The sequence below is a fragment of the Zea mays genome, chromosome 4 (genome assembly GCF_902167145.1).
Source record: "Zea mays cultivar B73 chromosome 4, Zm-B73-REFERENCE-NAM-5.0, whole genome shotgun sequence".
NCBI classification, from domain to species: Eukaryota; Viridiplantae; Streptophyta; class Magnoliopsida; order Poales; family Poaceae; genus Zea; species Zea mays.
In genome coordinates this window covers 161,048,150-161,071,220 of record NC_050099.1, presented here as the reverse complement: position 1 = coordinate 161,071,220, position 23,071 = coordinate 161,048,150, and the positions used below count along the sequence as shown (strand labels likewise).

At 43.8% G+C, this 23,071-nt stretch overlaps 3 protein-coding genes and 1 pseudogene across 4 annotated transcripts; all 4 read right to left on the bottom strand.

Annotated features, from left to right (window-relative positions):
• Positions 1-11,423: 11,423 nt before the first annotated feature.
• LOC103653914 (ubiquitin carboxyl-terminal hydrolase pseudogene) lies at positions 11,424-12,258 on the bottom strand (annotated as a pseudogene). The gene is made up of 4 exons (XR_565800.2): positions 12,172-12,258; positions 11,983-12,075; positions 11,821-11,893; positions 11,424-11,711 (listed from the first exon to the last, which is right to left on the bottom strand). The product of XR_565800.2 is annotated as a ubiquitin carboxyl-terminal hydrolase pseudogene (transcript).
• A 413-nt stretch (positions 12,259-12,671) lies between these two features.
• On the bottom strand, positions 12,672-15,072 carry LOC103653913 (uncharacterized). Its single transcript, XM_020552207.2, has 7 exons — positions 14,534-15,072; positions 14,352-14,444; positions 13,906-14,031; positions 13,712-13,825; positions 13,359-13,454; positions 13,120-13,184; positions 12,672-13,014 (listed from the first exon to the last, which is right to left on the bottom strand). The coding sequence occupies exons 1-7, from the start codon at positions 14,582-14,584 to the stop codon at positions 12,672-12,674; spliced, it is 888 nt and encodes a 295-aa protein (XP_020407796.1). The 5' UTR covers positions 14,585-15,072.
• Positions 15,073-17,557: 2,485 nt separating this feature from the next.
• Positions 17,558-20,332, bottom strand: LOC103653912 (leucine-rich repeat protein 1). Its single transcript, XM_020552206.1, has 5 exons — positions 20,294-20,332; positions 20,136-20,227; positions 17,981-18,052; positions 17,718-17,861; positions 17,558-17,633 (listed from the first exon to the last, which is right to left on the bottom strand). The coding sequence occupies exons 1-5, from the start codon at positions 20,330-20,332 to the stop codon at positions 17,558-17,560; spliced, it is 423 nt and encodes a 140-aa protein (XP_020407795.1).
• A 1,267-nt stretch (positions 20,333-21,599) lies between these two features.
• On the bottom strand, positions 21,600-22,847 carry LOC100278102 (uncharacterized). Its single transcript, NM_001151489.2, has 2 exons — positions 22,232-22,847; positions 21,600-22,006 (listed from the first exon to the last, which is right to left on the bottom strand). The coding sequence occupies exons 1-2, from the start codon at positions 22,766-22,768 to the stop codon at positions 21,731-21,733; spliced, it is 813 nt and encodes a 270-aa protein (NP_001144961.2). The 5' UTR covers positions 22,769-22,847; the 3' UTR covers positions 21,600-21,730.
• Positions 22,848-23,071: the final 224 nt, after the last annotated feature.

Here is a 23,071-nt window from a genome sequence, read left to right as displayed (position 1 = left end):
CAAGATTCGAGCTCAAAGACTATCTCACAGTTTCTCACAAGAACAGAGCTCGAATCACTTAGAATCACAAATGGATGCGCAAAGACTTAGTGTGGATGATCAAGTATGCTTAAGAGTTGCTTGGGCGTCTCCTCCATGCGCCTAGGGGTCCCTTTTATAGCCCCAAGGCAGCTAGGAGCCGTTGAGAGCAAATCTGGAAGGCTGATCTTGCCTTCTGTCGTCGGGCGCACCGGACAGTCCGGTGCACACCGGACAGTCCGGTGCACACCGGACAGTGTCCGGTGCCCGATTCCTTTCCTTAAATGGCGAAGCCGACCGTTGCCGACCGTTGCAGATCTGGCGCACCGTTAGCGCACCGGACATGTCCGGTGCACACCGGACAGTCCGGTGCCCCATTCCGACCGTTGGCTCGGCCACGTGTCGCGCGCCGATCGCGCGGCCGACCGTTGGCCCGGCCGACCGTTGGCTCACCGGACAGTCCGGTGCACACCGGACAGTCCGGTGAATTTTAGCCGAAGTCGCCGGAGAAAAACCCGAGAGCGGCTGGTTTGCTCCGCGCTGGTCTGGCGCACCGGACACTGTCCGGTGCACACCGGACAGTCCGGTGCCCCAGCCCGAAGCAGCCCTCCACTCCTCTTCTTCTTCCTGTTTCTAACACTTAGACAAGAATATTAGTACACAAACCAATGTACTAAGGCTTAGAAACATACCTTAACTTGTGATTTGCACTTTGTTCATCCTTGGGCATATTTTCACATTTAAGCACTTGTGTTTGCACTCAATCACCAAAATACTTAGAAATGGCCCAAAGGCACATTTCCCTTTCATCCATTTATTGCTTTGGCCTTTATTTTCTCCCCCTTTGGCATCAAGCACCAAAATGGGATCAATCGTGGCCCTTTAACCCCATTGCCTCACCAAAATCTTCAACTAAGAGCAAATAGGCAATAAGAGTATAAAGATGAACTTGGAAGAGTTACTCTTTTCATCGGAGTGCAGTGGAAGTCTTGCATGGTCCAAGTCCACCTTTTCCCTTTTAATTCTCCTTCGAGACTAAAACAAGCAAACTCAAGCATATGGTTAGTCTCAAAGGGTCAAGTTGTAACACATCTCCCCCTAGACATGTGCACCACTTTGCAACGGACTTGTGAGGTCCAGGGAGTGTTTGTACAACTTGAGCACCATTATTAAGCAACAAAATGCAGAAGGAACATGATCAAAAGCATAAACACATGTATGCTACAATTCAATCCAAGTTCCGCGAATCTAAGACATTTAGCTCACTACGCAGCCTGCAAAAGGTCTTCTCATCTAGAGGCTTGGTAAAGATATCGGCTAGCTGGTTCTCGGTGCTAACATGAAACACTTCGATATCTCCCTTTTGCTGGTGGTCTCTCAAAAAGTGATGCCGGATGTCTATGTGCTTTGTGCGGCTGTGTTCAACAGGATTTTCCGCCATGCGGATAGCACTCTCATTATCACATAGGAGTGGGACTTTGCTCAGATTGTAGCCAAAGTCCCGGAGGGTTTGCCTCATCCAAAGTAGTTGCGCGCAACACTGTCCTGCGGCAACATACTCGGCCTCAGCGGTGGATAGGGCAACGGAGGTTTGTTTCTTAGAGTTCCACGACACCAGGGACCTTCCTAAGAATTGGCACGTCCCTGATGTACTCTTCCTATCGACCTTACATCCAGCATAGTCGGAATCTGAGTATCCAACCAAGTCAAAGGTAGACCCTTTTGGATACCAGAGTCCGAGGCAAGGCGTAGCAACCAAATATCTTAGAATTCGCTTCACCGCCACTAAGTGACACTCCTTGGGATCGGATTGAAATCTAGCACACATGCATACGCTAAGCATAATATCCGGTCTGCTAGCACATAAATAAAGTAAAGACCCTATCATTGACTGGTATGCTTTTTGATCAACGGACTTACCTCCTTTGTTGAGGTCGGTGTGTCCGTCGGTTCCCATCGGCGTCTTTGCGGGCTTGGCGTCCTTCATCCCAAACCACTTTAGCAGATCTTGCGTGTACTTCGTTTGGGAGATGAAGGTGCCGTCCTTGAGTTGCTTCACTTGGAACCCAAGGAAGTAGTTCAACTCGCCCATCATCGACATCTCGAATTTCTGCGTCATCACCCTGCTAAACTCTTCACAAGACTTTTGGTTAGTAGAACCAAATATTATGTCATCGACATAAATCTGGCACACAAACAAATCACCATCACATGTCTTAGTAAAAAGAGTTGGATCGGCTTTCCCAACCTTGAAAGTGTTAGCAATTAAAAAGTCTCTAAGGCATTCATACCATGCTCTTGGGGCTTGCTTAAGTCCATAGAGCGCCTTAGAGAGCTTACACACGTGGTCGGGGTACCGTTCATCCTCGAAGCCAGGGGGTTGCTCTACGTACACCTCCTCCTTGATCGGCCCGTTGAGGAACGCGCTCTTCACATCCATTTGGTACAACCTGAAAGAATGGTGAGCGGCATATGCTAGCAAGATACGAATTGATTCTAGCCTAGCCACAGGAGCAAAAGTCTCCTCAAAGTCCAAACCTGCGACTTGGGCATAACCTTTTGCCACAAGTCGAGCCTTGTTCCTCGTCACCACCCCGTGCTCGTCCTGTTTGTTGCGGAATACCCACTTGGTTCCCACAACGTTTTGCTTGGGACGAGGCACCAGTGTCCAAACTTCATTTCGCTTGAAGTTGTTGAGTTCCTCCTGCATGGCTAACACCCAGTCCGGATCTAGCAAGGCCTCTTCTACCCTGAAAGGCTCAATAGAAGAGACAAAAGAGTAATGCTCACAAAAATTAACTAATCGAGATCGAGTAGTTACTCCCTTGCTAATGTCACCCAAAATTTGGTCGACGGGATGATCCCTTTGAATCACCGCTCGAACTTGGGTTGGAGGTGCCGGTTGTGCTTCTTCCTCCATCACATGATCATCTTGTGCTCCCCCTTGATCACACGCCTCCTGTTGATGAACCTGTTCATCGTCTTGAGTTGGGGGATGCACCGTTGTTGAGGAAGAAGGTTGATCTCGTTCATCTTGTTCCTGTGGCCGCACTTCTCCAATCGCCATGGTTCGTATAGCAGCCGTCGGAACATCTTCTTCATCTACATCATCACAATCAACAACTTGCTCTCTTGGAGAGCCATTAGTCTCATCAAATACAACGTCGCTAGAGACTTCAACCAAACCCGATGATTTGTTGAAGACTCTATATGCCTTTGTATTTGAGTCATAACCTAACAAAAACCCTTCTACAGCTTTGGGAGCAAACTTAGAATTTCTACCCTTCTTCACTAGAATGTAGCATTTGCTCCCAAATACACGAAAGTAAGATACATTGGGTTTGTTACCGGTTAGAAGCTCATACGACGTCTTCTTGAGGAGGCGGTGAAGGTAGACCCTGTTGATGGCGTGGCAAGCCGTGTTCACGGCTTCCGACCAGAAACACCCGGGGGTCTTGAATTCTCCAAGCATCGTCCTCGCCATATCGATTAGCGTCCTGTTCTTCCTCTCTACCACACCATTTTGCTGTGGTGTGTAGGGAGCGGAGAACTCGTGCTTGATCCCTTCCTCCTCAAGGAACTCCTCCACTTGAAGGTTCTTGAACTCGGACCCGTTGTCGCTCCTTATCTTCTTCACCTTGAGCTCAAACTCATTTTGAGCTCTCCTGAGGAAGCGCTTGAGGATCCCTTGGGTTTCAGACTTATCCTGCAAAAAGAACACCCAAGTGAAGCGGGAAAAGTCATCAACGATAACTAGACCATACTTACTTCCTCCTATGCTCAGATAGGCGACGGGTCTGAAGAGGTCCATATGTAGCAGCTCCAGGGGTCTTGAAGTGGTCATCACATTCTTGCTGTGATGTGCTCCTCCCACCTGTTTACCTGCTTGACATGCTGCACAAGGTCTATCTTTTTCGAATTGCACGTTAGTCAGACCTATCACGTGTTCTCCCTTTAGAAGCTTGTGAAGGTTCTTCATCCCCACATGTGCTAAGCGGCGATGCCACAACCAGCCCATGCAAGTCTTAGCCATTAAGCATGCATCTAGACCGGCCTCTTCTTTTGCAAAATCAACTAAGTAAAGCTTGCCGTCTAGAATACCCTTAAAAGCTAGTGAACCATCACATCTTCTAAAAACAGACACATCTACATTTGTAAACAAACAGTTATATCCCATATTGCATAATTGACTCACAGATAGCAAATTATATCCAAGAGACTCTACTAAAAACACATTAGAGATAGAGTGCTCATTTGAGATTGCAATTTTACCTAACCCTTTTACCTTGCCTTGATTCCCATCACCAAATATTATTGAATCTTGGGAATCTTTATTCTTGACGTAGGAGGTGAACATCTTCTTCTCCCCCGTCATATGGTTTGTGCATCCGCTGTCAATAATCCAGCTTGAACCCCCGGATGCATAAACCTGTAAGGCAAATTTAGGCTTGGGTCTTAGGTACCCAACTCATGTTGGGTCCTGCAAGGTTAGCACAAATATCCTTAGGGACCCAAATGCAAGTTTTGTCTCCCTTGCATCTTGCCCCTAATTTTCTAGCAACTATTTTCCTATCCTTTCTACAAATTGCAAAGGAAGCATTCAAAGCATGATATATTGTAGAAGGCTCATTAACTTTCCTAGGAATATTAACAACATTCCTTCTACCACCATTTCTATCATGCACATATGAAGAACTAGAAGCAAACATAGCATGAGAAAAATCATCGTAAGCATTATAACTCCTATAAGCATTTCTAGTTTGTCTCCTATCATGATACAAAAAGGCATGGTTCTTTTTAGCACTAGTAGCCATAGGGGCCTTCCCTTTCTCCTTAGCGGGAATGGGAGCCTTATGGCTTGTTAAGTTCTTGGCTTCCCTCTTGAAGCCAAGTCCATCCTTAATTGAGGGGTGTCTACCGATCGTGTAGGCATCCCTTGCAAATTTTAGTTTATCAAATTCATTCTTGCTTGTCTTAAGTTGAGCATTAAGACTAGCCAATTCATCATTAAGCTTGGAAATTGAAACTAGGTGTTCACTACACGCATCAATGTCAAAATCTTTACACCTAGTACAAATTACAACATGTTCTACACAAGAATTAGATTTATTTGCAACTTCTAATTTAGCATTTAAATCATCATTAAAACTCTTTAACTTAGCAATAGTTTCATGACAAGTAGATAGTTCAAAAGAAAGCATTTCATTTCTCTTAATCTCTAATGCAAGTGATTTTTGTGCTTCTACAAATTTGTCATGTTCTTCATACAACAAATCCTCTTGCTTTTCTAAAAGCCTATTCTTATCATTCAAGGCATCAATCAATTCATTAATTTTATCTATCTTAGATCTATCTAAGCCCTTGAACAAGTATGAATAATCTATGTCATCATCATCACTAGACTCATTATCACTAGAAGAAGCATAAGTGGAGTCTTGAGTACTCACCTTCTTCTCCCTTGCCATAAGGCATGTGTGATGCTCGTTGGGGAAGAGGGATGACTTGTTGAAGGCAGTGGCGGCGAGTCCTTCATTGTCGGAGTCGGAGGAGGAGCAATCCGAATCCCACTCCTTGCCTAGATGTGCTTCGCCCTTTGCCTTCTTGTATGCCTTCTTCTTCTCCCTCTTGCTCCCTTGTTCCTGGTCACTTTCATTATCGGGACAGTTAGCAATAAAATGACCAAGCTTACCGCATTTGAAGCATGAGCGCTTCTCCTTTGTCTTGGTCTTGCTTGGCTGTCCCTTGCGACCTTTAAGCGCTGTCTTGAAGCGCTTAATGATGAGGGCCATCTCCTCATTATTTAGCCCGGCCGCCTCAACTTGCGCCACCTTGCTTGGTAGCGCCTCCTTGCTCCTTGTTGCCTTGAGAGCAATGGGTTGAGGCTCATGGATTGGACCATTCAATGCGTCGTCCACGTACCTTGCCTCCTTGATCATCATTCGTCCGCTTACAAATTTTCCAAGAACTTCTTCGGGCGACATCTTGGTGTACCTAGGATTTTCACGAATATTGTTCACCAAATGAGGATCAAGAATGGTAAATGACCTTAGCATTAGGCGGACGACGTCGTGGTCCGTCCATCGCGTGCTTCCGTAGCTCCTTATTTTGTTGATAAGGGTCTTCAGCCTGTTGTAAGTTTGGGTTGGCTCTTCTCCCCTTATCATTGCGAATCGTCCAAGCTCGCCCTCCACCAACTCCATTTTAGTGAGCATGGTGATGTCGTTCCCCTTGTGAGAGATTTTGAGGGTGTCCCATATCTGCTTGGCGTTGTCCAAGCCGCTTACCTTATTGTACTCTTCCCTGCACAAAGATGCTAATAGAACAGTAGTAGCTTGTGCATTTCTATGGATTTGTTCATTTATAAGCATAGGGCTATCCGAGCTATCAAATTTCATTCCATTCTCTACAATCTCCCATATGCTTGGATGGAGAGAGAATAAGTGACTACGCATTTTGTGACTCCAAAATCCGTAGTCTTCCCCATCGAAGTGTGGAGGTTTGCCAAGAGGAATGGAAAGCAAATGCGAATTCGAACTATGTGGAATACGAGAATAATCAAATGAAAAGTTCGAATTGACCGTCTTCCTGTAGTCGTTGTCGTCGTCCTTTTGGGAAGAGGTAGACTCATCGCTATCGTCGTAGTAGACGATCTCCTTGATGCGCCTTGTCTTCTTCTTCTTCCCGTCTTTGCGCTTGTGGCCTGAGCCCGAGTCAGTAGTCTTGTCATCCTTCGGCTCGTTGACGAAGGACTCCTTCTCCTTGTCGTTGATCACGATTCCTTTCCCCTTAGGATCCATCTCTTCGGGCGATTAGTCCCTTCTTGAAGAGAATGGCTCCGATACCAATTGAGAGCACCTAGAGGGGGGGGGGTGAATAGGTGATCCTGTAGAGACTTAAACTTATAGCCACAAAAACTTGTTAAGTGTTAGCACAATGATTGCCAAGTGGCTAGAAAGGAGTCTCAGCAAAACACAATACCACAAGAGATCAAACACAGAGATGACACAGTGGTTTATCCCGTGGTTCGGCCAAGACCAACGCTTGCCTACTCCACGTTGTGGCGTCCCAACGGACGAGGGTTGCAATCAACCCCTCTCAAGCGGTCCAAAGACCAACTTGAATACCACGGTGTTTTGCTTTGCCTTTCAATATCCCGTTTGCGAGGAATCTCCACAACTTGGAGCCTCTCGCCCTTACACTTAAGATTCACAAAGAAATACGGAGTAAGGGAGAAACTAGCAACGCACACAAGACTCAAAATCAGAGCAACAGCACGCACACAAGTCGCAACAAGAGCTCGCAACACAACTCAATGAGTCCACAACTCAACAAGAGCTCTAGATGCTATCACAATGAACCAAATGCGTGGAATCGATGTCTTGGTGCTTAAGAATGTTGTAGGAATGCTTGGTGTGCTCCTCCATGCGCCTAGGGGTCCCTTTTATAGCCCCAAGGCAGCTAGGAGCCGTTGAGAGCAATTCTGGAAGGCTGATCGGCGCACCGGACAGTCCGGTGCACACCGGACACTGTCCGGTGCCCGATTTCTTTCCTTAAATGGCGCAGCCGACCGTTGCAGATCTGGGAGCCGTTGGCGCACCGGACAGTCCGGTGCACACCGGACAGTCCGGTGCCCCCTTCCGACCGTTGGCCCGACCACGTGTCGCGCACAGATTCCGCGGCCGACCGTTGGCCCGGCCGACCGTTGGCTCACCGGACAGTCCGGTGCACACCGGACAGTCCGGTGAATTTTAGCCGTACGCCGTCGGCGAATTCCCGAGAGCGCCGAGTTCACGCCGAGTCAGCCTGGCGCACCGGACATTGTCCGGTGCACCACCGGACAGTCCGGTGCTCCCAGACTCAGCAGATTCTTGGCTGCTCGAGCCAAGACATTTCCAATTGAATTTTTCCTGTTTCCAGCACTTAGACACAATACATTAGTCCATAAAACAATGTACTAAGTCTGAGAAACATACCTTAATTCTTGATTTGTACTTTGTCCACCTTTTTACACTTAGGCACTTGTGTTGGACACTAAATCACCAAAACACTTAGAAATTGCCCAAAGGCACATTTCCCTTTCACTATGTCGATATGAGCAGTAAGGACTTGATTTCCAACAGTAAGCTTGGATACACTATTTTTCTTCTCAAAAATGAATAAAAACGTTGTTTCATTTTCAATGCACACATCTACCTAGCCTGGCTCCGTAGAGATCTCCAATTCAATATAGTGGAAGACCCGGTTCGTCACCTGGTGGCGAATCTGTGCAAACAGAGGAATGAGTTGAAATAGACTTCAAGCGAGGTTGGTTAACTCTAACATGGATGTAGGAAAGCATTTCAAGTTTGGCCAAACCACGTGATAAATCTTTGTGTCTTTGTATCTCTGTTCTATTTCTATTTGCTTTATCATTTATACTTCACTACGTATCTTTGGTATAAGTTATTTTTGAAGTGCATGATCTTTTGAGATAGAAACTAGTATTCGGATGCGATCTACTTGAGCTAATCTTCATTCTGTGACATACATTTCTTCAAGTATAGTAAGAAAATTCTAATTTTTAGTGTTAATTTTTATTCGTCTATTCACCCCTCTAGATAACGTCTAGATTTGTGTTCCCCCATAAAGAGAACTTTCAATTGGTACCAGAGCTAGGCTCTCCAGTCGCGAGTTTAGCCTTCCGGAGATGACAATGTCGTAGGAGGAGGTAACACTGGAACTTCTCATTTTGATGGCTCTAACTATACATCCTAGTCTTTTCATTTGAAAAATACTTTTAGGAGTTTAGGTCCTGAAGTAGAACAAATATTTGATGCTGGTATATTGCATGTTGATCTTGATAGGAAAACCTCATCTAAATATAAACTAAGATGCCACATCTAAATTATCTAGCCTGTGACATCTTAGTCAAGTCTCTTAGCAAAAATGTTTATTTTGCTATCATTCATCAAAATGATCCTGTTATTGTAGCTCACAACATTTTGGCTAAGATCCATGAAAAATATGCAAAATGTAGTGAAACGTCTTTCGCTTCTACTTCCTCGATATTTTGTGAGAATAACTTGGTAGAGGAAGAAGAAGATCACGATCGATGGATGATGAATCCTCATCACCAAAAGGTTCGTCTTCCATTGTTTATAAATGCTTTATTACTAATAATGGTGATACTAGAAATGAGAGCGATGAGAAGGAATATGACGACGACGACAAGGGTGACGAGGATATCAGCGTCATCAATTTTAAATGTAAGTTGGCAAAAGATCATGAGGGCTCTCATAGTAATTTGGCCACAAGGTATGACGCTGTCTCAATTGAGCAATCTAGTAGAGAAACTGATCCATCATATATTGCTCATATTGAAAGTGAAAACGCTATGCTCAAGAACCTAGTAGAGAAGCTAAAAATTGAAAAATCTAGCTCTACTAGAAAAATATGATAGGTTGCCTGTTTCTCATGAAAATTTATTAGATAATCATATCATGCTAGATGTCGCTCATGAGGTTGTTCTTGCTAGTTTAGATTCCTATGGGCATTCATCTCTTTTAGATGCACTAACATGATAGGAAGTTTCTAATCTGGTGCTTCACAATTCTAGTGATTCATGCTTCCTTCATTGCAATTGATATTGATGCTTAATTCATGCTTCAGTCACTTTGTGTGTTTAATTGGTATTGTATGTATCACTAGATTGTAGGGTGTTTGCAACTAGTGTTTCACCATGTGGTTTTTTAGTATCATTCGTATTAGTTTCTATTGATACTAGCTGAATGCCCGTGCGTTGCAACGGGAATATATAATACCAGTATACTACGATAACTTATATACAAAATGTGTGTTATACCGTTATGAGAAAATGTTTCATAATCAATTTGTGATTCTAGCCATACATAAATTTTGTTATTTATAATCTATCTGTTTCACCACTACATTGCAACCATCAGTATCATGCAGACTTTGATATATGTCACGATTTGCATGGTCTCATCATTGGAGAGCACGTTTCACACATACCGGAAGAAATTCCCTCGTACATCGTTAGTCATCAGACACGTACCACCATACGCTTTTGCTTAAACAAAAAGGCAAGTGTGTGTTTGCGAAGAGAATTAAAGGCAAGCTGGCACAAAAGCTACCCCAACGGTGGCGAGGATGACGAACTGGTCATTGTTGTCGGTCCTCCTCTGTGTCACCTCTGGCGCCAAGATGACGCCACAGTCCTCGATATAGTAGTCGTCGAACGCGCGCGACATACCGAGTACTGATGACTCTTGGCTGTGCTGTAAAACGAAGTGCACCTCAGGCTCATCAACAAGGTAGTATCCCTGGCCGTTGCACCACCGGATGTGCTACTCCTCTACATACATCGTGTTCGAGGACACTCATACAACGTCAGCAACGACCATCGTCTCAGCGCACAAGAATTCATGGCCAGTCAGTAGCGACTTACGTGGCAGGTTGGGCTTTAGGTGGACGATGAGCTGGACGACGTGATGGCGTCGTCGTCGAATGCGATGCCTAGAACAACCCGAGAGTCGCCGATGTTGGCGACGACCATGAGGTCCCCCTGCTTGACGATGGACAGCGCGGAGCAGCTGCTCTGCACCGCGTCCAAGCGGCGGCTGCGCCGGAGCTTGTTGTACATAGCGACACATGCGGCCACGTAGGACTGTTTCTAGAGGTCGAACTGACAGTCGTCAAGTTTCTTCTTGTCGTCGATGAGCGACCCCAACGCGAGTGCCTCCTGCTAATGGTGTTTGTTCGGGGTTTTCAAGTAAGAACATGGATTCATGTTTGGCGTTGGTTTATAAAAATGACTCACAAGTCAGATCCATGGAAAAAATATTACGAAGAATAAATGTCACGCATGCAAAAAAGGAATTTAAGTTGAAAACATTATTCAAACAAAAGAAATTGCATGCAAGGCTCTTCTTTAAATACTACTCATTGTGCAAGGGTAGCAGGTGGACTTGGGGAGAGATGTAGTAGATGTGTTTTCTGTTATAGATGTAGATATAAACACACATGTGGTATAGTGGTAGCTACTGCTAGCATTTGTTTGAGAGGTCGTGGGTTCGAATCTCCTTGGGACCATGTGTATTTTTTTAATTTTAGCTAGGCGTCGGTTGTACGAGGGAATGAGAATGGTCTTTGTGGGGAGGGGGAATGAGAATGATAGATATAGAATTGTGGCAGAACATGGGAATGGACTGTGCGCGGAGAGGAGAGAATCGGAAAGGCAGAACACGGAATGGGTAGAACAAGGAATGGCAGAACGCGGAATGGCCGACTACTATTGCAGCCTTAATAAGTAGTACTAGGTGAGTGCCTGTGCGTTGCAACGAGGACATATAATACCACAGTAACTTATATACAAAATGCGTGTTATATTAAAATAGAGTGCAAAATAATGACAAACAAGAAAAACACAAACACTAAATCAATAGCAGGCATATTTCATGAGGCTATGGTTCACAGCTTCCCAGAGGCTTGGGGTCGAAAAGATAAACATAGGTAAATCCACCCTCGATATACAACTTCAACTTTCTACAAGGAAATGTTGCTATACGAACCCTGTACATCCACCAGATGAAAATTCTTGAGATAACTGCCACATAAACTACTCTATGCAAAAGCTCCATGTACATCACCAAAAGACTGCTTTTGGAACAAGGCTGCCTTCATATCCTGTTCATCTGCAGTTTGAAAGCATTCTCGGCTTCAGTTCAGACATACTTCAGGACATTAAAAAAAGATGATCCTAATACTAACCATCCATTTTCAATTAACAAGGAGGTTACTCACCATTCATCACATGTAAAAAGTATTCCCAGCTTTAGTTGTAAATCCTCACAGGCTTCTCAAAAGAATGGCGGTTCTATAATTGCTCTAGTATCATAATCAGAATATGTTCAACTTTTATGCAACAGTAAAGTCTTTTAATGTGAGCATTCTTAAGCATGATACCTGGTTGTTGCCTAAGTAGGACCTTTTTGGGGTAGTGGCTGTATGCTCCAATCCAAGGTGTTGTTCCCAACCTCCATAAACAGGTCTCTGTTTCTAAAACAATACCAGGAAAAGCTTATACAATACTTCAATGTTACAATGAATGTTCTTGCGAAAGGATTCTTTCGCCAAAAGGAAAACGTATCTCACATGGAATCTGTTCATTACAATATCTGAATCTTGGAGGTATTCTAGCTTACTGAATGTAACATGAGCAAATTTCCACTTGTGAAAGAAGCATAACATCAGATATTATCCATTATGCATGATAGATGCATAACAGTGTGGTTGCATCATCCGGTGCTGTTCTCGTGGCCTCAGGAAGGGCTTCTGTGTAACGAAAGTAGTGACAGGGTCATCACAGTATCAGACGATGAAAGGCATGCGACAATGCACATCCATATGAATTTAATGAAAAACTAAAAAGCCAATACAACATGAGACGGTTGATGCCAGTTTGAGTGTAGGACTATACCTGCCCTGCAGACCACTCTAAAGTTTCAAGACATGCTATGCAACACCTTATTTGAAGATACTATAGAATTAGAGTGATTCATAAGACAATTAGTTACGAGTACCTTCCGCATCCACCTCTGGGTTGTCTGGGTGTGTTTTATAACTGCCTTCAAGACTCATAGCTGGACTCCTGCTCAGATGGCTAGTAGCTGAGGAAGGTTCAAAATTTCCAGATGATTTAGCATCGAGGTGTTCTGAGAAACTTGCTGTGGTGTTTCCATAGCAACCACAATGACATCAGGCCTCTTCTCACTATACTTCCGTACCATTTTCCTCAAGATTTCAGCTACCATCCTCTCCATGTGACTAAGTGGACAATTCACAGGACAACTTGACAATGCAGCATGAGCTGCTTTGTAGAGTGCGTCCAACAATCTTCCATTATCAAGCCATAGACATCTTGTAGTAATCTTAAATTTTCCTTTCAAACCAGTCTGCGCTAAACCATGTTCCTTCTGAGGTCGGAAGATCTCCATGCTGCAAAGGAGTAACATGTAAAATGTTTAGGTGCACCGAACAATACTATATATGGTTTACCATTTTGACTATCACAAGGTTCGACATAAATCACTATCATTTCACATGTGAGGAGAAATTTTTGCTGAAGATAAACCTAGAAAATACTCCAAAACTGCACAAGAAACTACCTGACAAAAATAATGCCATCAGATGCGATTCTTAGTCTCTCATCAATGCAGAGATCAATGGATGTACCAAAAGCCTTATCACTATCACTATACATGAGTTGTAATATCATATACCATGTTAGATATCATAACTGCAAAAGACAGAAAAAACGACGTGTAAAATAAATGGTTCACCTGAAGATCCTCCTTCCCTAATGAAACAAACCCACTGGACAAAACTCTTCTATTTCTTAGATGCGATACACCAAGCATTTCTCCATTTTTTATTACCTGCAATTATAGAAGCAATCTAAGAACCCTACCAATGCTAACAAATATGAGCTTTGCTATATTATGGCAATGCAAATAATACTTGGATTAAAAAAATACAGATCAAACAAGGTTCTTTGTGAATACTACACTGCTACTATAGTCCTACATTTCTTACTGCTTGTTGAAATTCAATACCCACTACAGACTAAGAAACATGCACATATTCTCTCCGTTGGCATACAAATCCAGAGCACCAAGTTACTGAGATTACTTACAGTTGTGTGCCGTATGCCAGTTGATCTTCCAAGTGATTCATGTTCTTTGAGAAATAGGAGTTCTCCATGAACATGCAAGAAATGTTGTGGTTTAACAATCCGAAGAACTTCCTCCTGCAAATAATAAATCAAAGGCCTCTTGTCATCTTAAGGCAACAGCACAACACCATAAAACAAGTAGAACGAAAATTTACCAGCTCCTCTCGGTAGGCATGCCCAGAGGTATGCAGGCCAAAATCTTTACCCATGATAATTTTTGGGCCAAGATCAGTGAGACGATTCATCATCTTCATTACCCGTGTCTCATTTCCAGGAATAACCTGAAAAGAAAATATATGCAGGACAATAAATTGAAATGCTAACTTCCATAAGAATAATAATTTTCCAGGCATTATCTTGACTAAAAGCGAATAATAATTTGTACAAGCCTTCAAATATGAAAATAATTTCCTTCATAATATAAGCAAATCCTGTTCGATACAGCTTCCACCCACCAGCATTAAGAGCACCCACTTATGTGAATACATAACCAATATAAAACAGGCCTAGATAGCTAACATGTATAACAACTCCCATGTGACTAATCTCAAATATTGTGAAAGCTATCAGGAAAACAATAGTGAAAGATAAATAGAAATACCTTAGCTGAATAAAGAAGGACATCCTCTTTTGATAGTTTAAGAGCGTGACTTCCCCCATAAGATGCAAGATTCAGAGCTGCACGTGGCTCTCCCTGGCAAAGTTGAATCGAGAGATGCAAGAGTTTTAAGGTGGCTGCTGAGAACAATTGAAAAATTGAGGCCTATAGCATGTATGTCTTACTTGTGAACCTGTAGTGACAACCAAAAGATCTTTAGGGGCATACGCATCCATATCCTCTACCTTGATCTGCAGGATGCTTCAACTAAGCAATTAGGAATAGTGCATTCTGTAACATATCAAAAGATTGCACGGACAGAGATCATGTAGCATATCAATGTGTTGATAACGTTAAAAGGTAAACTATCTTAATATCTAAAAATAACTCAACCATCAAATCAGACTATTGCTCATAATCATTTAACACACCTAAACATTGCACAAAACAATCATGTGTTGGTGCTAGCTGTAGAGGAGTTACACTTTTGGGATTTGGATGGAGCACGAGGTAATAGGTATTACTCACCTCCTTGCCTAGCGCCTCCTGAAGGATAGTTTGTCGGTGTTAAGAGTTTGTGGACAAAGTACATTAATCTAATCCATGGCTCTAAAAGAACCCATAAATTTAACCGCACTGCCAGATCGGTCATGGGAACTTAAACATTACCAAATAGGCAACTACAAGTGGTTAAGAACTGAACAGAAAAGGACTGAAAAAACTGAATACGTCCTTTTTGTTGTTGTGAACATTACCAATTGAAAAAACTGAATGTAACCTATTAACTTCTGTCTTGCTGAACATATATGAAGCAGATTTTTTGGTTGAACATTACAAAAATAGTGTGCAAGAACATGGATTCAATGTTTATTTAAACTTCATAACTGATACAACAAAACAGAGAGGCACATAATCAATCCATGTTGATGAATTACAGGTGGGCTATAAGAGTATGCTGTAAAAAACCAAATCATGTGATAATAGACAAAATCATTTTCACCCATTCACTTCCTTGGCCTCAAATTAACATAGGACAACAATCACACACATGGATTTTATTGAATGGAAGGAAATTGAATCAACAACAGAAATCTAGTGAGCGGAATATGAGGAGCCTAGTACCAGAGGTCCAAGTAACATCGATAGCCATAACAATCCAGGTTTAACAAAAACCAGCGACTTTCTATTTACCTTCGACCTAGGAAGCTATGAATGAATAAATTAATTTGAAACCACACAATAATCAAAGGGCCAAAAGGCAAATGCTTTCCTCCGAAAGGCGGAATGGAGGAAGTGGATAGGGGCATACCAGGAGGGAGCCAGAAGTGTAGCGTTCAAAAAGCCTCGATGTGTAACTATCCCTCAAATTTGGTTGTATTTTTTCATAATAGAAATCGTGGATTTCAAGTACTACATAATGAACCAATTGCAATGGTTCTTACTGTTGCTCCTAAATGGCTTCCATTTTTGTTTGAGTGAGAACATATGAGGCCATGATGACTGATATATGACTGAATTCTAAGAATCAGATTTATAGTACTATGATGCAAGACATAAACAAATCACTTATGCCATCAAAATGGTGCACATCAATGACTGACTGAGGGCCTGTTTGGACGCTGACATCCAGCGCCACACCCCGCCTAAGGTGCCGCGGCCGATTCGGCCGCCACAACTGCGGCGCGTGAAGTGTGGCGTGGCATGTTGCCAGCGGCGGTGATCCAAACACGCCCTGCCCATCCTGGCGCAACAAGTGCAAACTACAACAAATAGACAGTGTATCAGTAGAGATGGAAATGCATGTTCCAGTACATAGTTGTGCATTCTGAAAGCTGGTAAATTTCAGAGCTGTTTTTCGTTCTTTTCTATATGTCCTATTTACAATAATGATTGTGCGCCTCACTTTTCAGAGTAAAACCATGTACCACTTTTTTTTTGAAAGAACATACCAGCTGGTGCTAGTAGTAACAAGAAACGGTATGTCTGCATTTTCTTGTTTCACAACCAGGACATAATTTCAGAGAGAAACCCAAAGGGATAAAGAAAGTCATCATGGCAGTAAGGCATATTGCGTATGGTTTCATAAAATAATTACCAGAGTCCTAAATCTCTGGTAAGGGAGAGAGTGACATTTGGATATATCCTAGTCACATCACTCTTCATTTTCAGAACACAATAAGCTCTCTCATGACAGCAATGATGACTGAAGAGTCATATAAGCAAAGTACAAGAGGTCTTCGAGAAATATATACCAGGCTCATAATAAAGGTAAACAGAGCAGTTCAATGGGCTGCTTCATTGGGCGAAACATAAATATAATGCATTTGTGAGACCTTATTCTCTGCCAAACTACATGAAAATTCCTCTGAACTCATGCATCTCATTGGATTTAAGCTTATATTTTGAAGTTGCATAGTGATCAATTTCTACTCTGGATCAAAACCTGATACATAGTGCTCATTATGTTTTATAGTGCTTTTAATGTTTTACATTGTCTAGTCGATTCATGTCTATATCATAAATTATATGACACAAGAGATCTTTAAACTTTCAAGTAACATAAACAAAAATCAGCGGTGTCAATGTTATTACCGTCATGTCCAACTGTGTTGATCGTTTCTAGAATCCTTTCATGACCTTTATCTGTTTCGCTGGTTCCATTTGCTGAAATGTGCAGTGAAATATAGAAGCCACTTATAAGACAGTCCAAAAAGGTGTTCAGATTACTACTTTTTACAAAATAGATCTCCAGATTTAGAGAGGATAAACTTCATAAATGAAAATTCATTTGAAAGCCAAGCAATACCAATCGTCTGCACAATTTGAAGATTCGCACACATGCCATCAGTCCATTGAGCATTTAAGAATCCCCAATCTATCTCAAATGTCTCATCAACATCACTCCGACTTCTAAACAACAATATGACCTTTAAACAGTTTAAATAGAAATATTCCAAAGGCAACAACCATTACCTTTACTTTTAGGTTTTCAAGATTGTGACAACTCCTTAGCAAGGTAAACATGAACAAAATGGGCCTACTCTCGACAACACTTGAGCATAATCTATGTCACTACAGTGAAATATCTTTTTTCTTGTATTGCTTATTAACAAAATAATGTGTGATTGGTGCTTTTCTCTATAAAGAAAGCTAACTGAACGTATTTATAAACAAACTTATCAATCAAAAGAAGCTCACGTAGATAGTACTCACACAATTCCAAGATTGGGCAGCCCAGCAAGCTCCCTTGGGATCGGCCCCGTCTGGCGATTGTGATCCAAACGCCTGCCGACAGAGTTGAAGAAACGTTCATGCAAGAATAGAACCAATGGCAACTAACGAAACTAACCATTGTATTCCCGGACTCACAGGAACTTCAGGGACTTGGCGTTCCCGAGGGCTGCGGGTATAGCTCCTGAGATGCTGTTGCTGGACAGGTCCAGGCTGATCAGGTTCGCCAGGCTACCGAACTCTGATGGGATTGGTCCACTGATGCTGTTCCCAAAAATTTCCCTATTATTTAGAATTTCAGGGGTTAGTGATACTGATACCTCGTTTATTGACATGTACAGTACAGTGGACAGGAAAAAATTTCAGGCCCGAAGCACAGCAGAAGGATCAGAAGAGCAAACATGTATTGCAGCTGATCCAGTTGTCCTAGCTCGGGTGCCAGAGGACCCGACAGGTTCAGTCTCCCGAGATCCCTGTCGACAAAGATGCAGTTTAGAGCAAACAAATCGAGTAGTAGTAGTAGTTTTGCAAAATGCTTGTATACAGCAGATACAATCATAACAGAAGAAAGGAATGCAATTCTAACTATGATATTTTCTTCAATTAAGATCTCAAACAAATACAATCCTAACTACTCTGTAAATTTTGAATATCAGTAAATTCAAAATGTATACGTATGCGGTTGCAAAAAATAACACCAACTGAATTATGTAGAAAGTGTTTTTTAAAGATAGCGTTGATTTTATAACCGTTGATATGGTAATGTTATAAATCTATGCTCAAAATCTACTGTGAAAGATTTTCGTGTGTTCGAGTAGTACATCTCACGTCGATGGGCGATTGGCGCACAACTGTCTACACGAACAAAATAGGCGATCCAAGATCGAAATCGAAGAGGGCGGCGACAATCAAAAGACATGCAGGCAAGAAAGAAGCGGCTATCGCGTCGTAGCACAGATCACTCACAGGCGGATGACGCGGTTGTCGCCGTCACACACGACGTGAAACCACGCGTACTAATCTCTTATAAAAGTTGCCAAGGGCAAACCACGCGTAACATACTACTCTGGTTCGAGTTGCTTTCTCTGCAGGTACGAAGCGATCACAAAATTCTCTAATGAGAAGCATGCTTCCAGTCATCTCATTTCCTCCTTCGCCATCACCTAAAAGTAAGAATAGAAACAAAGTAGAGCGTTTTCACTAAGTAGAACCAAGGTACACCCTGTTGGAAATAATCATGTCCAGTGCATGTTAGTGTCTAGGTTCATAATATTTACTTTAGCTAAATTTCAGCATGGAGTAATAGGTAGTAATAGGCTGATTAGTTGGGTAATATTATGCATTTATTAGGGGCCATCACAGCCTGATTTGTAGCTCACATTAGCTATATTAATAGAAGAGAAAACCAGAAAAGGTTAAGTCATCCTAGCCACCAAAACACTTGTGCTCTTGTGTGATACTCTGTTCCTGTGTCCTGTTGGAGGCTTTAGGCCTGTTACACCCTCCAAATTGAATATAAGTCATTTTATATTTTCATACTTTTTAAGTGTAAATCATCAGAGTTTCCAGGCAACTGGCCATAATTTTATTCTCTACGCTTATGCCATTTTTTTTCTTGAACATATAGGAAAGCTACATATCATTTCATTAAAAGAAAAGTAGAGTAGAGTACAAATGAAGTACAACGCACACCTCAGTCCCACCACCAACAAAGCTACATATTACAGTAACTCAGGATACAAGAGAAGAACGACCTCAGGTAAAGGGATTAAGTCACCCCCTCATCATGCTTGCCTATATCAAGGGCACGCTTATGCCTTTGCTAACTGAATGCTATCACCTATGGTGGGGGTATCTTTTGCAATATGTAATAAGTGCACGACAGTAATACCACTTCAATACTTCCTCAGTTCATATGCACAAATCTAAAACAACTTATGTTCAGAATCAGAGGGAGTAGGTACACAAATTAAATGTCATTTTTTGGGACAGTTTCTTAGCTTATATTATGGATAGTTTCTTGTATCTTTGTTTTAGGCCTCCTTAGGAGGGTTTCCTTGTAACTGAGTCCATTTTGGACTATTTCTATTTTCTTCTTAATATAATGACGGGCAGCTTTTCTGCACTTTCGATAAAACAACAAATTAAATGGTCATCAATCTCGAACCTGGTATAGTTTGTAGTCCAGTTGTAGGGAACTCGATTTCCTGTATATGCATCACAACCTCTTAATAGTTGAGACCCACACAAAATAAAAAGAATTCAATTAAATTATCAGTTTGAAGCGAACCAGTAGCTGTTTTCCATCCTTGAAAGCTGATTCAGCAGCTTCTTTAGCCTGAAATCACTACATGTGTATCCCATTAGTCATGCAATCTACTGTGAAAGATTTTCGTCCGTTCGAGTAGTACATCTCACGTCGATGGGCGATTGGCGCACAACTGTCTACACGAACAAAATAGGCGATCCAAGATCGAAATCGAAGAGGGCGGCGGCAATCAAAAGACATGCATGCAAGAAAGAAGCGGCTAGCGCGTCGTAACACAGATCACTCACAGGCGGATGACGAGGTTGTCGCCGTCACACACGACGTGAAACCACGTGCACGGGTCCACCAGGTTCGGGTCGCAGTCCGTGAGCGCGCCAAACTACTCGAGTGACAGCAAGTGCCTGATGTTAATTGAGTGAGTGAGTGAGAGTGTCTTCTCGGTTACCTTGTTGCAACCCGGCACGAGATCCTGCAGCGGCTTCATTCGCTAGCTGATCTTCTCCCTTCTCACATGAATTATCCATAAGAAGCAAGGAAAAAACTCAACACACGAATCTCTGTAGCCAGCAAGGATGACGATGAAAAGAAATAATAGTGCAACAGAGCCTTAGGAAAATGTACCCTCTCCACGAGGTTGTGACAGTCCATCGCCTCGCCATGCCTTGCTCGCCACGCCTTGCCCAGACATGGATGTAGTCCTTAGGCAGCTAGGGGGGCTTCGTTGCACTGTCCTTCCCCTGCTTCTTTCCACCATTCTCGGGTTGTCCTCCATGCCACAGCGCTTGGTCGATCTGCACCGCTTCCCATTGGATTCCTCCTGTAGAGAACACAACCAGAATGAAATATTTTGCCCCAAACCTAAACCGCCTAGGGAATTAAGGGAACCAAATTGCCGCCATGACAATGCAGTTGAGGAAAGGGTTTCCAGTGTCGATGACGACATCAATCTGGGGTGACCTGAAGGAGCCCAAGAAGCCGTCGCAGGGTATTCCTGTTCCTACCGGCAGCAGGGGAGTTGAAATTCGTGGGCGCGCGGTTGGAGCTCCCAGGCATCGCGCAATCGCCAACTCGTTGTACCCGAAGGCGTCGACGACGGAGTCGAAGTCGGTGGCTGGCGCGAGCGACGTTGCCAGGTGGGTGTTTTCGTTTACCTATCCCACCCAGATCTGGCAGGACTAGCAAGGTTTGGGAGGAGGACATACCGGGATCGAGGCGTAGAGGTGGCGCTCCGGCGGTGACCATGGCGAGGGGGAGGGTGCGCCCTGTGGCGGAGGTGGAGGCGATGGGAGGTCATGGTGGCGCGGTCGTCGTTGTCGGGGGCCGTGAGGCGTCTATCGCGGCAGGGGGTGGGCAACGCGGCAGAGAGAGGAGAGGAACGTGCGGGGGAAGGTTAGGGATTAGGTGCGGTGGTGCGGTGGAGGGGGATGGAGCGTGGGAGACGCAGACGCACGATAGGATACGGACGGTCCAGATCGATGGACGACAGAACGAGGAGAGTCAGACTACATTTACTGTCTTAATATGTAGTAAAGATAGATATTAAAGTGATAACTAGTTTTAGAAATATTCTCTTGTGCCATTAATGCTACAACTTGTTTTTAGCGTGTTCGTTAGCATTATAATATTATATAATTAAACCACTAGATGTTTATACATATGTCCCTGAACATATTATTTTGGCCTCTTTTACACACGAGGGCTCCTTAGCTTATGAGACATGGTACACCCCAACAACATCAATGGCCAAGCGATGATCGATAGTAGTGTACTTCAGGTTTCCAATATGAACTGAAGCGATATGGCCGAGCCTTGGCTAATCTTTACAAGAAAAAGAAATCGGCGCGCGCATTATATTTTCAATGTAAGCCAGCAATAAAGACGTTCATCTCGCAGCGGCTATGGAAATGGTGGCGCTCAAGTAAGCAATGCACTCGGTGGGCAGGCTGAGAAATGTGTTCATGAAGAGGTCATCAATTGGGTCGACGACGGCCACCCCAACCAGCCTGCATCTGCCTTCTTCGTCCATTCTTTCTCCGGTGCCGGATCTTATGGCTCCCCTCGACTCCTCGGAGGTCAGTGTTGTCTCGACGAACAGTGGCGGCGCTTTGTAGACGCTCCCAACCGAGAAGCAGAACCTCGATCTAAACTTGAGATCAACCTGTGCAAAAGGAACATAAGCACAATGCTTGCCAACAGTATTTCGTTGAAGGCTTTTTGCGACTTCAGATCTTGGTCATGATATATTCTGAGTTCTGGTACTAACAAGCCAACAGGATTCATTAATGAATCTTCCACAGAAAGAAGAAAAAAGAGCAAATAAATCTGGTAATATAAATAGGTAAGAACTACTCTTGCCTGGATGCAGCAGACACACGGTTATTACCTGACCAGTGGCTCGATCGATGGTTCCGCCCAGTGCCTCGGGCAAGATATCGATCTTGAGGTACGGCGGTAGCGGCAGGCCGAGGAACCTGGTCGTCGCGCCGGACATGGGCGGGATGTACAGGGTCGCCACGTCGAAGTCGACGAGTACCGTGCCAATGCCATCATCCTCCCCGCTCTTCGACCCGCGCCCGGCGCCCACGCCGCGGCCGCCCTGCGCGTTGTACGCGAAGTCCGGGTACCTGGCGATGCCGAGCCGGCAGCCGTCCCGCGTCCGGAACTCGACGCTGAGCGTGCCGGGCTCGGGCCGCACCTTTGCCGCGACGGCCGGAGAGGATTGCTGCTCGCTTCCGCGGGCGCATGCTACCACTACCACCACGGCTCCGCGTCTGATCGACTGAGGCCGTGGGAGTCTCGGTAGCGCACTGGCAGCGGAATAAGCCCGTGGTCTTCTCGTCGAGTTTGCGAACTTTTGCCGGGCTGGGACTGGGAGGTCTGGCGAAGGGGCTCTGATGCCGCCGCCGCCGCCGGGTGCCATTGGGAGTGCGTGCACGGCGCACCGTGACACTGCAGCGGCGGTGAAAAGCAGCAGCCGATGCTGCTCTGAAGCGTGAGGTAGAAATTCCCTTCGCTGGTCATGACCTTATCGTTTCGATGTTGCTGTTGCCCCTGTTTGTTTTCTTCGTCATCACTTTCTCGAGGCCGGGAATTTGCCACGCACTGTTATGCCTATATAATACTTAAGATGCAAACGTGCAAACAACAAGCTGTTCACTTAGTTTTAATCCGAAACGAATTTTACTGTTTCTACACTGTTTTATCTCTATAGGTTACAAGTACA

Coding starts and splice junctions, on each gene's coding strand:
- LOC103653912 (XM_020552206.1), bottom strand. CDS start 20,332: ATGAAGCCGCTGCAGGATCTCGTGCCGGGTTGCAACAAG. Junction 17,862..17,980: donor CTGGATCAGCTGCAATACAT/GTTTGCTCTTCT, acceptor TCTAAATAATAG/GGAAATTTTTGGGAACAGCA. Junction 17,634..17,717: donor GCCAAGTCCCTGAAGTTCCT/GTGAGTCCGGGA, acceptor CTCTGTCGGCAG/GCGTTTGGATCACAATCGCC.
- LOC103653913 (XM_020552207.2), bottom strand. CDS start 14,584: ATGGATGCGTATGCCCCTAAAGATCTTTTGGTTGTCACTACAGGTTCA. Junction 13,455..13,711: donor CTGGCATACGGCACACAACT/GTAAGTAATCTC, acceptor CTATAATTGCAG/GTAATAAAAAATGGAGAAAT. Junction 13,185..13,358: donor TAGGGAAGGAGGATCTTCAG/GTGAACCATTTA, acceptor TATTTTTGTCAG/GTAGTTTCTTGTGCAGTTTT.
- LOC100278102 (NM_001151489.2), bottom strand. CDS start 22,768: ATGGCACCCGGCGGCGGCGGCGGCATCAGAGCCCCTTCGCCAGACCTC. Junction 22,007..22,231: donor TCGATCGAGCCACTGGTCAG/GTAATAACCGTG, acceptor CCTTTTGCACAG/GTTGATCTCAAGTTTAGATC.